Source organism: Corvus kubaryi, unplaced genomic scaffold (genome assembly GCF_017639235.1).
Source record: "Corvus kubaryi isolate FWS band 111438036 unplaced genomic scaffold, C.kubaryi_AGA036_p1.0 65298, whole genome shotgun sequence".
Taxonomy (NCBI): Eukaryota; Metazoa; Chordata; class Aves; order Passeriformes; family Corvidae; genus Corvus; species Corvus kubaryi.
The window spans coordinates 26,744-41,434 of record NW_024581901.1 but is presented as its reverse complement, the minus strand read 5'-3'; the positions used below and the strand labels follow the sequence as shown (position 1 = coordinate 41,434).

The 14,691-nt window shown below is 38.3% G+C and overlaps 1 protein-coding gene across 1 annotated transcript in view; it reads left to right on the top strand.

Annotated features, from left to right (window-relative positions):
• The first annotated feature begins 750 nt into the window (after positions 1-750).
• Positions 751-14,691, top strand: part of LOC121673257 (nuclear exosome regulator NRDE2-like) — a 28,809-nt gene continuing 14,868 nt past the window's right edge. The window contains exons 1-6 of the mRNA XM_042046419.1: positions 751-909; positions 4,704-4,812; positions 6,886-7,098; positions 7,583-7,732; positions 10,131-10,593; positions 10,785-11,187. Coding sequence (XP_041902353.1) covers positions 831-909; positions 4,704-4,812; positions 6,886-7,098; positions 7,583-7,732; positions 10,131-10,593; positions 10,785-11,187 — 1,417 coding nt within the window. The 5' untranslated portion in view covers positions 751-830. The remainder of the gene's footprint in view (positions 910-4,703; positions 4,813-6,885; positions 7,099-7,582; positions 7,733-10,130; positions 10,594-10,784; positions 11,188-14,691) is intronic.

The following is a 14,691-nucleotide window of genomic DNA, read 5'->3' as shown; positions in this document are numbered from 1 at the left end:
AGAAATTCAACAAGGAGACTATTATGGAGTGGCTTTAGCATACAAAGAAAAAAGGCAAAATTTTCAGTCTAGGAAGGAGAATACTGAACTACATTAATAAGATATAAAATTTTGCAGAAAAAGGGACTAGGGTGGTTATTTTTCCCCTCACAATGCAAGAATCAGGCATTGGCTAGAGGAAAAAAAAGGAAATACTGGTTCAGACAATACATAATTAAGAAGCAGAACATCCTGTCCCAGAAGGCACAAAGAAATAATTTTTCCAGTTCCTTTGTGGAGAGCAGGCTCATGGATGCTATCAGACATGATGGGTGACTCCCCGGTCAGGAGGCTGAGAGAGGCCCGACTGCAGCAGGTTATTTGTTCCCCGTGCCCTCCCTGACGCTGTTGAGACAGGCTACGAGGGTGCTCGGGCCTCCAGGCATACACTCACTAGTTCCCAACAGAAAGGCCACCTGGCCTTTTACAGCATCATCTTTTACACAGCTGAGCATTCCAGTCTCCTGGAGACATCGCTTGGGAGTTCTGTCCCGGAGAACCTCATGAAGGATGAGGGTGGTGGGAAGGAAGGGCTGGCTCTGGAAGCTCCATCCCGCCTTTTCCCGCAGCAGTCCCCTCCGCCAGTCCCGCAGTGCGGTGGCGGAGGGCGCACGATACACGAGAACCCGCAGAAAACCGGCCGCCCGCAGCGGCCAAAAGGCCAAGCTTTCCGGCCCTCAGCCGCCATCTTGGGTCCGGCCGGCAGAACTACCAGTCCCAGCGCGCTTGGCGCCGCGCCGCCATCTTGGCGCCGGGCAGATCGGGCGGGGGGCGGCGGTGGCCGCCGAGACATGGCGCTGTTCCCGGCCTTCGCCGGGGCCGCCCAGCCCGGGGAGCCCATCGCCGGCAGCTCCAAGGGCTCCACGAGAGGTAAAGTCCTGGGAGAACCGTCTTTCCCTTAACAGCTCTCCAGCGGCCCTCCCCACACACCGCTGGCCCCGCTCTGGTTGCCGTGCTTGTCCGTGCTTCCCCCGCCGTGGAGCGGCGGCGGCGGGGGCGGTGCTGCCGCTGGGCCCGGGCCCATCGGCCCGTAACCATCGCCCCCGGAGGCTGCGGAGCGCGGCGCGGGGGCTTGTGGTTTGTTGTTGTTACTTTCTTTTTTTTTTTTTTTTTCCTTCCCCACTATCTTTGGATATCTTGAAAAATGTTTTTTAATTCCTTGCTTATTAAGCCAAATCACAGTTGTGAAGGACGTGTTTTGGATTATGATTCATTCTATCACATTTACCTGCAGTTGCGAGTAATACTTCTAATAAGTAAATAATAATATTAAAGGAAATAACACTTTCTGGTGTAGTGCCAAGCAGTGAAGTAGGTACTACGTTTATTAATTCTACTGGACAGGATTTGAACTAACCGTTCCTTTTGCTTGCCAGGTTCTACCACCCTTAAATCTTCCCATTCTCTAGACACCACAGCAAAGGGAAACAAGAGAAGCATTTACCTAGGCTGAATTTCTTGTGTATTTGGTCCGGTCGGTATGGTGCGTTAGCTTCTTGTTCTAACCAGTTCTGCCTTACCCCGATGGCATAACAGTGGTTGATACTTGCTCTGCCAGTACAGAAATGTTCTAGCTGCATTTAGGACCCTTTCTGGTAATGACTCTTGGTGTAGGGAGTAGTGGACATAATAAGATACCAAATTACAGCTTCTAGGAATAGAGGAGCTGTTCTGCCAGGGAGAGATACAGTAAAACTCTCTGGTAATAAGACCTTGGTTGTATTTTAAAACTTTGGGAATTTAGCCTTTAAGGTTGTTACGGTAGTCTGTGTCGCTTCAGGCCACCTGTCTGGAAGATCAGATTATACAGAAAAAGATGTGAGATTGACTTGTGGATCCAGATTTCAGTTGTTAGCACTGTTTATGACTTACATTTTGGTATACTGAAAGATTTTTGTGTGAGAATTATTGACAAAACTGGAACATAATTTGTTTGGTTTATGTTTTAGTAAATATTGTACTTTGGTTTTGACAGCAACGTTTTAATGTAAGTTGTAAAAATTAAATATTAACTCAGAACCACATTTATGGTGGTGTATATCAAATTTCACACATTCAGCTTGTGAGAACTTGAGAACTTGACAGGCAACTTTAGTATCTCTCTGATAGATGGTTCTCTGCTCAGAGCTGCTGTGAAGCCAAAGTGCATCGTAATACAGAGATCCCAGAGTATTTTGATTTTAGTGTTATGTAAAACTGAGGTGCTTTTTGCAGACATTTAGGACTGCTTCATGGCTTTATTGTAAAAGTTGAAGTAATAATGTATATATGTTGGTCATGTTTCATTCAGACAACCACTTTGCATCATACTTTTAAAAACCTTCCTACACCACTTTTAAAGCGAAGGTGCTGTCTGAAACAGAAGTGGTGCTTATGCTTCCTGTGTTGCCCAGTTGCTGAGTTGCAGCAGCCTCTAGAGTGCTGCAATTTTGTATATGCTTTGTTACAATTATGTTGTCAAGCTTAATTAGTCTTTGGTGGAAGATAAATTGCAAATTTATCTGTAGCCATGAGGAGAGCAGTAGTAATTAGTAACCCTGATGACATTAGTAAGCGCCACATGCAGCATTATTTGCAGTCTGAACTATGCTATAGGTCAGATGGTGCAGTAAATTTTGCTGAAAGCAGATTTTCAGGATCCTGAGAGGCAACAAAAGGCTTCGTTTAGCTCTTAAAAGTTGTTGGTGTAGACATGCACTGTAATTTTGTAATTTTTCTTTTTGCTTGAGAAGGTATAAAGAGAATGCCATTGGATTACTGCTGCGGTTGTGCTCATAAACATGTAACAAGTACATGCATATTATCGCAAAATAGGTCTTTTATATCTGGTCTGTGAAAATGATAAACTTCTTAGACATTCCGCAAGAAAAAAGCCTAACAACTGAAGAGATAGCTGGATACAAGCATTTCGAACATCACAATGCATTCCAAACTTTAAAACACTAACTGATTCACTTGAGATTATTTACAAGCGGTTTGAACTTGCATGTTGCAAAATGGCAAAAATGGCTCATTTTTTTCTGAGTATTAGGTCAGTTTGATTAAATTCTTCAGAAAATACTGTACTTGGAGAATTCTGAGCTTCCCTGCTGTAGTCACAGATGTATATTGACTGTGCTACAGGGCTTGGTTCTCACAAAGTGATTCTTCAATGCATTAAAGATGCAACTTGATCTTAGCTGCTCAGGTAGAACCAAGCTACAGAAACAGGCTGGGAAATGGTGCATGGTGCTGTTCTGCAGCATGTTGGTTAGGCTCGTCGTGGGGGAGTGTGATTTGGTCTTGACAGTGCCATGAATTGTGGATTCTCCCATGCACAGAGATGGAGGTTCAAGACGAGCCAGGGAGGTGATCCCTCCTTATGGGGCCTTTCATAATGGGAGTGGACTCTTGGGAAACACAAACTGGAGCTTTGCTTTATCGTATGTACTTCTTGATGTGTTTAGCTTAGGTTAACAAGCTGTTTTGCAGTCTGCTCTGCTTTAAAATCCTTTTGTGGACAACAATTCAGGGACATGAGACAGAAGAAAGCTTTTCATACCAAAATTCTGTTTATGAAAAAAATACTTTAGAAGTAGGAGAGGTATCTGGCTTGACAGACAATAAGTTCATTCTGTTGAGGGGTAGAGGTCAGTGTAGTCAAGAACACAAAGACAGGAGTGTGACAGGAAGAGCACTGAGGCAGAAGTGATTGTAAAGAGCATGGAGGAGAGGCAGGGAGACCAAATTTGTTCCTTTTGTTATTATCTCTATCAGTGTGACACTGGAGGGGCTGCTGTTAAGTTCTGTATTTACACAAAATAACTTTTGTTGTTTAATAGCTAAGAAATTTCACATGCTTAAAGAATTCTAGAAATGAAATCTCTATGAAAATTGTTATAAAACTTTTAATATCAGTAAAATTGTGACAGAAAGTTTCCCTTCCACATCCTGTCAGTGTCTGATCTTATATGGTGACTGAAATGCAGAGGTCTAGGTGCAGGATGCTTAATGCTGACTAATATATACAAATTAGCATCCAGTGGCTTTCTTTCACACTATTGATAAGTCTAATGATATTTCAGTGACATGTTTTGGCCATGTATAAAACACTTGAGTGTTACTTATCAGTAATGGGTGTGCCTATCAATAAAATTGTGTGAAGAGTATTTTCTGCACAGTAATGTATACTTTTGTTAGTTTGTATAAATTGTATTGCATTCATTAACTACACCTTTTGTTTAATTATGCCTTTCTGTAATTTTTTCAATTTCACTTTTTAAATATGTAAATATTTCTATTCTATATTGTATATAGACATTAATGTATAATTAATATATAGTGGTAAATATATTATGATACAGTAGATCTTATATATATGTAACAAATTTATACATATATAAATATATAAAGTTAGAATTTTAAATGATAAAAATGAATGTTGGATAGGTTCTTTTTTTGTGTGTAGAGCTGTGTATTTTTGTGTATAGAGTTATGTATTAAACATAGCTTTCAGTATGAGCTAAATGGAAATTTCATGGACTGCTTTCGAATATGCTCAGTTATTGCACATGACTTAGTGACATTTACTGTGAATTTAGCTGTCTGCTGACTAGATTAACCCCTAACTTAAAAAAGCACAGCAAGCTAATTTGTGTTGATCTCACACTTTTTTTGACCTGCAGATTTAGACTGGCTGAGTAACCCAAGCTTCTCTGCAGAAGATGCACTATTACTGCACCAACGAACTACAGAAGATGCCGATCTCATTCCTGAAAAGTCACCATTAGTAAGGTAGAGTGTACTCCAATGTCTTTTGAAATAGCCTCTTTCTTTTGTCTTGCTTTTGTTATGTGAGACCAAATTCAGAATCTAAAAGCTTTTCGTTCTACTGTTCAGTATTTTAAAATGCTTGAACTGAGTCATGTGTAAAAGTATGAATAATGCTTCCAATGTCTTTTAACTTAAAATAATGAGAAATTGTACGTATGCAATTACATTCCCATTTTCTTTTTTTCAGAGCTGCATTTAAATGATTGTTATTTTGGAATGGAGAGGGAACTGAGCAATCATGATTCTTCATTAGCTTTTGAATGTCTTAAGTGACCCTTGAAATAATCTAAAGATTAAGCATTAGCTTTGTGATTTCTCTGTGGAAACCAGAGAAATCACCCATTTCACAGTTGAGTTTTTTATTTTTTAAAAAGCAGTTGACAATGTGAAATAATGAAGTATTACATGTATCAGGTTGTGTCTGGCTGTAGAATATGCTGGTCAACTGAAGTGGGTGATGATATCCTTTTACAGAAATGAGCTTTAAGCAGCCGTGTTTGCTGAAAAACTGTTTTTAATATGTTCACTAGACTCATTGCTATACTTGGCCTATCTACACTGTAACTAGCACTCAATAGTGAATGCAGTCAAGTTGTAGTTGTCGAGTTCAAAACTTCAGTCACTTTTAATTTGATGCAAGCTTCCATTTTTATGATGATTGGTGGTGGTCATGATATGGAAAATCTTTATAATACCAAGCACACCTGAATACATCTTTTTCTGTACTTATTCTTGCATTTACATGCATTGTGTGTTTGAAATGCAATCAGTGTTTTGTTTATCAGTCATGTATTCTAATTCTGTTTCTTCAAATCTTTGTAGGACTTTAATGTCATAAAACTAAGGATTTTGCAAGTTGCCATCAGGCAGAATCACATAACAAACCCACCATAATAATTTTATCTTTGAAAAAGACTGTGTCAAAAATTAGTGTGCAGAAAAATGTTTGGGTGTTTGTTGTTTGGGGGTTTTTTTTGCCTATTACTCAGGTACTTGGTTTAACAAAAACTAATTTGTTTTATCTCAGTTCAATAGAAACTAATTGCTCCAATGTAGTTGGTGGTTTTGAGAGGGTTTGCTTTGTTTGTTTGGTTTGCAGAAGTGTGTGTGTTTGTTTTAAAGGTCTGCTTAAGGTTCTTCCTTCGTTTCTTTTTTCTTTCTGTGTCAGGGCTGTTACTTGAGATACCTTGTTTCTGAAACAGAGTATTTTCTTTTATTGAAATATTCAGAATACTGAGAGTTGTAAGAATTGAAATTAAATCACTGAAATCTTTCATTGAAAGATTGCAGAAAAAATAAGTTTAAAAAGAAGTTGTGCTTTAATTAAGGGTTAGAGAAGACCTCCCTTATTCATTTGATTATTAAGTGTGGGAGTTTATGTGGTATGTACAGTAATATACATGTGTTTTGCCAAAACTATGTGTCCTTTATGTGATCTCTCAATAACTCAGTTGTCTGTTGCACGTAGTGTTATTGTATTACATTATACTGTATTATATGATAACAGTTCCGTAGTCATAAAAAATTGTTTCTTGATTGGTGAGATTTGATTTTCTAATCTGGAAGTGATTTTAAAAGTGTGGTTTTGATACTTCCTGTGTAAGTCATAAAAAATCCCAGGGAAAACAAATCAGACTTTTTTCTTTTGCAGGTCACAGTGGAAGATTTCTCAGTCGTTTAGCTTGAGCTAAGTTGTTTAGAAAAGTTAGGAAATTTTATCATCTTGGTCATCTTCTTTAGTTTGGCAATGTTAACAGATGGATATTTGTGCAGATCACACATCAAAATGCCTTGACAATTAAAACGTTAAGGCTGGTTGTCAGTAATTCCAGCAGCTGAAAAATATAGTTGTTATTTAATGCAGATTTATATCACTTTTGCTGTATGTGTTACTCTACCTTCTCAAATAAAATACAGGGAGAAAAAATGTAAAGAGTAAAATGTTCTGAACTTTCTTTTTGTGGTATTCCTTAACAGTTTTACTGCTTAGCTGTATAGGTGTGTATATAGATGTATGTATTTTTTTCCGAGCAGGATTACTTCAAGATCTGAGTTGTCCGAGGAGAGTGATACAGATGAGAGTCTGAAACAGACAAGTAAGAAAAGGAAAAAGAAAAAGCATCACCACAGTAAGAAGACAAAAAAGAAAACCAAAGGAGATTCCAGTAGCAGTGAATCGGATGTGGACACTAAGCACATCAAGGACAAAGGAAGTGGCAAAAAGAGTGAAAGGGAAGCAGCAGCAAAGTATGTATATATTAATAGCATGCAAGATGTAAACTCATTGTGTTCTTGTGCTTGTCTCTTCAACTGAAATTTTTACCACTGGTTGATGATCTTTTTCTAAGCTTTATATGACTAAACGTGCATTCAAAGCAAGGGAAACAGATTTAGAACCACTTGTTTAATCGTATAAAAAAACTGTGACTAAAATATTCAGTGAAGTACTGTTGTGCAGAGCAAAAGCATGGTATGGTGATTATGAAATAAATTTTTAAAGTCATGTAGAGGCTTATGTTCAGTTTTTGTAAGCATCTTGTTTCCTGTCACAGATCTCTTGTGAGGGTTTGGAGAGGGGTTGCATTAAACATTCTTAATTAGTGCAAGAATCTTAATATGTGGCTGGGTTTGCCTTGTAGTGTAACTTCCTCCTCACAGAGTTAACATTTCCTTGTTTTTCATTTTAAGAGAAAATTTGTTGTATGATTTAATGTTTCTTTTATTTCTGCAGTCTAGGTAAGAAAGCATCAAATGTTACGAGCAGTCGCTCTATTTGGCTTGATGATATCCAGGCTCCCACAGCAGACACCTTTCGGATAGACAAGAAACCAGACCCTGCAAACTGGGCCTACAAATCCTTGTATCGTGGGGACATAGCAAGGTATGGAACATTGTTCTCTATTGGTATCCAAACTATCACAGAGTTGCTTGAGTCTGGCTGTGACGTTTTTATATAGAAGATGAGAAAAGATAACTGAGTAGCCTATTTCAAAATTTGACTTGGCTTTGGGCCAGTGTCAGTGGCAAGTGGTATCCCCTGGGGGTCTGTACTGGGACCTGTGCTATCTCATGTGTTCTTCATCAGTGACAAAGACAGCAGGATCAAGTGTACACCCAGTAAGTTTGACAACACCAAGCTGAGTAGTGCAGTTAACGCTTCTGAAGGATGGGATGCCATCCAGAGGGACCTGGGCAAGCTCAAGAAGAGGGCCCTCATGAGATTTAACAAGTGGAAGTGCTGCACCTGGATCAGGGCAACCCTCAGTGTCAACGCAGGCTGGGGGATGAACAGATCCAGAGGAAGGGCTCGGGGGTGCTGGTGGGTGAGAGCAATGATGAGAGCAAGTGGATGACGAGCTGGAAATACGCGCTGGCAGCCCAGAAAGCCAGTTGTATCCTGGGCTGCATCCCAAGCAATGTGGCAGTAGGGCAAGGGAGGGGATTCTGCCCCTCCACTCTGCTCTGGTGAGATCCCACCAGAGCAGAGTGCTCTGAAGTGCTGCATCCAGCTCTGGAGTCCCCAGCACAAGAAGGACATTGACCTTTTGGAGTGAGTCCAGAGAAGGGCCACCAGAGAGCTGGAGCACCTCTCCTATGAGTAAAGGCTGAGAGAATTGGAGTTGTTCAGCCTGAAAAAGAGAAGGCTCCATCCAGTACCTGAAGGGAGCCTACAAGAAAGATGGAGAGGGACTTTTTATGAGGGCATGTAGTGACAGGACATGGGGAAATGGTTTTAAACTGAAGAGTAGGTTTTGATTGAATATTAGGAAGAAATTCTTTACTGTGAGGGTGGTGAGACATTGGAATAGGCTGCCTAGAGGAGTTGAGGATGTCCCATCCCTGGAAGTGTTCGAGGCCAGATTGGATGGAGCTTTGAGCAGCCTGATCTAGTGTAAGTTGTCTCTGCCCGGGGGGTTGGAATGAGATGATCTGTAAGGCCCCTTCTAACCCGAACCATTCTATGATTCTTGGATAAATGTTTTAAAAGGCAAAAGATGGCATGAAATAATGGGCATAAAGTGCATGATTTTAGTTGTTTTTAAAAACGTTCTGTGTAGCAAACTACAGGGCCATCTGGAGATGGCAGCATGGGACGGATTCAAAGATAAGTTTTTGAGGTCAGAAATCCCAGGTTGCGTTATGAATCATCTTTGGGCAAGTGCTCTCTTTGGTCTCTGTTGTTCTGTTTCTATGTTTGAAAGGGAGGTGAAGGTATTGATTATTTTATACTAGATTTATCATGAGATTTATTTGAGTAGTTAGATACCCTTGTAAAAAAGCCCAAAAGCTACAGGTATATTCTTAGCAAACAGATTTCAGCCAGGCCTTGTACTAAAATGTGTCTGTCCTATGCAATGCTGCATTTCAAGTTAGTAGAGATGAAATTGCAAGTTCAACATCCGTAGTGGGTTACTGGTCCTATGATGACCCTTCAGAACATTTCCTTGCATTAATACAGAAGCCCATCCAAAGGAGCCTACACTTGGCTCGTGCATTATGTATGTACACTTACGTCTTTATTTTCTCAGGAAAATTGTTTACTGTATATACAATAATACTGTGTATAATTCTTTGTGGAGGAGGGAGGATTTATAGGTTATATTTTTGTAGCGTTATATACCTTTGCAATAAAATTGGCTGGTTACAATTCATTTCAATTTTCTATCACCTTTGGACTGTCAGCTATTTTCTGAGATGAAGAGTGTTATTTTAGCATTGCACGCCACTGTATCTGCCACTGAAATTACATTCTTGGTAATATTTGAAGATGGTATTTTCCTATCTTAATCCATAGGGTTATTGTGGCCTTTATAAACATGGCCTCTCTTTTTCTCTTCATGCTTCTCTCCACTTTTTGATGTATAAAATGGACAGAGGCTTAGGGATGCAGAAGAAAATTACTGGACTGAACAACTGGTATCTTATTTTCAGTTTAAAATAATCTAATCTAAGTAACCCTAAATAATGTCTGTTGTTCTTTCTCCAGGTTTGTCTACATGGCTTAAAATGATAGAAAGGAAAAAGGGTTTTCTTCTGCTTGAGTATGACATACATTGTTGAACTCAGAGGAAGCTTAGTATGATATTAAAAGTGTGATGACACTGAAAGAATTTAGAAGTTGAAGTCTTAAATAAGGAGAAAGTTACCAGGTTCTTAAACTTTTGAAGCTCTACACATACATTATTTGGGTCAATTTGAATGAAAGTATTTCTTTCAAAAGGAGGTGTCTTTTCTAGTGTGTATTTTGGAAGATGTTTAATTCTGTTTTCTCTTTCAAGATATAAAAGGAAAGGAGAGTCCTGTCTTGGCATAGATGCAAAGAAACACTGTATAACTTGGGACAGTTCTGCATCAAAAAGGAAGCAAGTACAGAGTCGACCTGAGCGCTACTTCACAAAGAACAACGTGAAGATGCTGAACACAGATGGGATTCTTGTTTGTAATAAAAATTCTCCATCTGACTCGCCTGCTTTTATACCAGTTTCCCAAGTGGAAACTGATGATTCTTCTGACACAACAGAAGTTAATCCTCTTGGGATTTATGATCAATCAACCACAGTGTGGCTACAAGGAAAAGGGTGCAAGAGTGCAGACAATGGGTCTGTAAATACACAGCAAACAACTCAAGAGCCTGGGATAAACATGAACTCCATTCTAATGACAAAAGTGGAAGAACATAACAAGAAAGTCAGAGAAAACCCAAGAGATATTAATGCTTGGATGGAATTTATTTCCTTTCAGGTATGTATTCTAATGGACCTTGTTGCTTATTATAAGTAATGAACATCATATTGTAGTTTCATTTGTTTAGAGCTGTATATCTTCTGTTGGTTAAGAATGAGCTGTTAACTCATCTTCACAAATGGCAGCATTCTTGTGATTCTAGTGATCGTTCTTCCTAAGGTTGTAGTGATGTTTCTTTTTGTTTTAAGGATGAATTAATGAGAGGACCTAGCCTGTATGCCAGTAGCGGAGAGCAGGAATTAAGAAGAAAATCGCTCAAGTTAATCCTGGAAAAGAAACTGGCTATTTTGGAGAGGGCAATTGAAAGCAATCCAAGTAATATTGATCTAAAACTTGCCAGGCTGAAGCTTTGCACAGAATTCTGGGAACCACCAGCTTTGATCAAAGAATGGCAGAAGCTAATTTTTTTACATCCCAATAATCCAGAGATGTGGAAGAAATACCTTCTGTTCTGTCAAAGTCAGTTCACTACCTTTTCTGTTTCAAAGATCAACAGTCTCTATGGAAAGTGTTTGACAACACTGGCAGCTGTACAGGATGGCAGCATGGTATCCCATCCTCTCCTGCCTGGCACAGAGGAAGCTATGCTGGGTAAGGTTCTTTCTGTTTCATATTATGGTCAGATTGGTCTTCACAGGAGCTAACTGCATTAAGAAAAGATTTTCCTATGTATTGCACGAAGCTTTTCTCCTCTTCAAAATGCCTGGCATCCTGATTTCTTAGCTGAGAATTAAAGCAGATACTCCAACCAAATATGGATGTAGCAGATCCTTCTCTTCCCCAGGAGAGCTTATGATACAACATCCAGTAAAGTCTAACGTGTTGAGTGGTTTATAGTACAATGTCAAGACTGGAGAATTGCAGCCAACAGCTGGAGATGTACTTTTATAAAAAGGAGACTTGTGAAAAAAACAATTATCTTTTGTTCAGAAGTTTTACAGCTGATTACTTTAATCCAGAAAAGAGAAGGAACATTACAAGTCTGGTGTGAAATATTCTTGAGAATCCCAGTTTGTAGATGGAGAATTCTAAGCTGTAATACCATGTGATCATGCCTTTTGTATGTATTCTATGCATACATCTACTACTTCATAATTTATTATATAATTTTCCCTGGAAGGAAAATAAGTCGGATAGTTAGGATGCTGGAGTGGATTCAGGGAAGAAATGAGTTCATGCTCAGTTCTGGCATGGTCTTTAAATTTATTTGGAGCTAAATGACTTAGCCTATCCATTTCAGTATTGCTTCTCTATCTTGGTGTGTCATTGTGATTATTAATCTGTGAATAGACTGAGGAGGGGAAAATATTAGTGTTACCATAAATATCACCATGTCTTGGTTTTTTTTCTTTTAAAATTAGTTTTCAATCTAAAAGAGACTATTATGGAGGAGTCCACTTTTTTCATGTACATCATAGTCCAAGAAACCTCTTGTTTTTATCCAGTCCTGTAATTCCTGTTGGAGTAACGATGTTATGCAATATCCAGTCTGGACTTACAGATTGAGATGCTGGGTTACCAGATTAGTTTTAGGTGTTCAGATCTCATACGATCTTTGGCTGATTGATCTTGGATCAAGCACTGGAAAAAGTGCTGCAAAGGGAAAATGCTCTACTGACCAGTGGATATTGTACAGCCTCGTAGCTTCTAATTACTTCTGCTATCTCTAATTTCCAATATTTCAGTCACTTTTGTACACTAACCACAATGAATGATTCTCAGGACAAGTGTTTTATTCAGAATCTATTTTTGGAAATGGGAAGTTTTTTCTTTCGTTTTGTTTTCCTGTACATATTTGAACATGTGACTCATGAAATACAAACTCATGAAGCAGTTTGCCAACTGCTATGAGAATTTTTTTTTTTTAATAGAGTTTCTTTAGCAAGTTAACTAATATTAGATTGAAGTTTTTCTAAGTACTTTTTTGCTGGCAATATCCACAGATAGGTTAAAATGAAAATGCACTCAACTTCATGAGTGGAACAGCAACACAAATAACTTCTTGTTGTTCTCTTTTAAGCCTATAGTGATTTGTTTATGAATGCTCTCAAGTATTCTATTTTTCCCCTTCAGAATTCAAATGATAGGATTAGAGAAATTTCCATTGGGAGACTTCTTGTTTTGAGATTTCTTTATTAGTGACTCAACTATGTAATTCTTGGGCTGAGTTTTAATTGACAGTGTACTTATGAGGAAGGTTACCAAGTTGTTTGTTAAGCTGAAATAGAATATTTCACAAATTAATTATGAGGTGAGTAGCAGTGTAGGTGTACATTAGGCTTGTATCTTCAACCTTTGACCTTTGCTAAGGACAAAGTGTTAAGAGCTCTAATTTTAAATAGTGCAGAACTGTGCCATCTAGTGTTCAGTTCAGTATGCAGTATTATCTACTTGGAAATAGGTAGGTGCTTTTTAAAAGTATTTCTAAATCTAAAAAAGGTAAAACTGAATTTAATTAAAATGGTAGATCAGTCTTAATGTAAATTTTGAGATAAGAATTTATAATACTTTAAATTTACTAGGAACTGTTAATATAAAGCAGATGATAAAGTATTCTTAATTTTTGATGTGTAAAGGGAGTCCTGTTTTTCAAATTATACCTAGTGGTTGGGGAGAAACATCCTTATCTTTTAAGTCAGTTCAGCTGCAGAAGTGTCTTAGCATCGTGGACTGAATTAAGTATGTATTCATGCTTTTTTCAGTTTTTGCCACAAAGAAAATGCTGATCTTTGCATTTCTTCAAATACCTTTTTGTTTTTTCTAATGCAGAAAATTTTACACTCTAATTTATTTTTGGCACCAGTTTGGCAGCAAATCCTGATGAGACATTCTCTACATTCAGAGTATTTTAATCAAAGTTCATCTCTGAAGCTGAGAGACTAGGAAAGGACAATTTTTTCAGTGTAGTTGGACACAGTGCCTAAATCGATTAAAATACTTGGGAAGATTGTATTATAAACTTAATCATTGTTTTTGTTGTTAAATACCTTCAGAAGTCTCAAAGTTTTTGTTAACAGCAGTAATCATTGACTTTACAGAAAAAATTGGATTAAATGCCTACTTTATATCTTCTAGCTGAAGTCAGTTTTTTATGTGCATGCATCTTATATACATCTAAATTCCGATAAAAGGAGTGAATAACTTCTCACGTATTAAATATAAGATGATGATTAAGAGCAGTTGATGCTAACCTATGTTGGTACATGTGTATCTAGACACCTAAATATTTGGATTGTTTAAAACCCTCCAAAGCTAATGTGTTTAGTGAAGGAATAGTAGTATTTGAAGAACTGTTTTACTGTTTTCCAAGCTGTGGGTGATTTATTTAAGTCTTTATGGGCTTGGGGTTTTTTTGCAAGTTGATTATGATTTAAAGCAATTTGAACAGCTTCTATTTTGTTAGGACTGTAATGGAATTTGGAGTGACTGAGTGTCACTGAAATGTCCTTGAGCTGCCTCATAATCGAGGTGTTTGGAACACCTGTTATTTCTCCAACTCTTCCGTTTAAGACTCTTGTTGCAAAATACGAAGAGAAACACTGGGACTTTGCTTCCCTTTTTAAGCTGAGACTGAGGCTCAGTGTGTACTAGGGATATGGCAGTCTAGGGATATAGACAAATAATTTGTTGAAGAGCAAGGGATAGGGCTCTTCCCTAATTATAAGCAGTAATATTTTGACCAAAAGACTGGTCTTCTCTTAACTCAGGTCTTACATAAAGGAAAAGGGAATGACAATTGGAATGAAAATGATATATTGCAAACATATTATCAATGTAAATATGTCACGCAAAACTGAGACAAAAAGGATTTTTGTTGTTATCTCCAGTTGCGTGCATTGTGATAATGCCCAGCATCTTCAAAGAGGGCTATGACCCACAGGCAGATGTTGGATACAGTGACGTTCAGGCCATTGTATTTAACTTTCCATCAGTAAGGACAGTGCGTGTATGGCATGAATAAAAAGTGACCTCTTTGGCACATTTAAAGTGGGCAGTCCTAAAGTTAATTAAACAGTGACGATTTTGACATGCAGTTATGCTAGTTACTCCCTGTGTTTTGGATTTTGATACTGTTCCAAAACAATTATGTTCTAC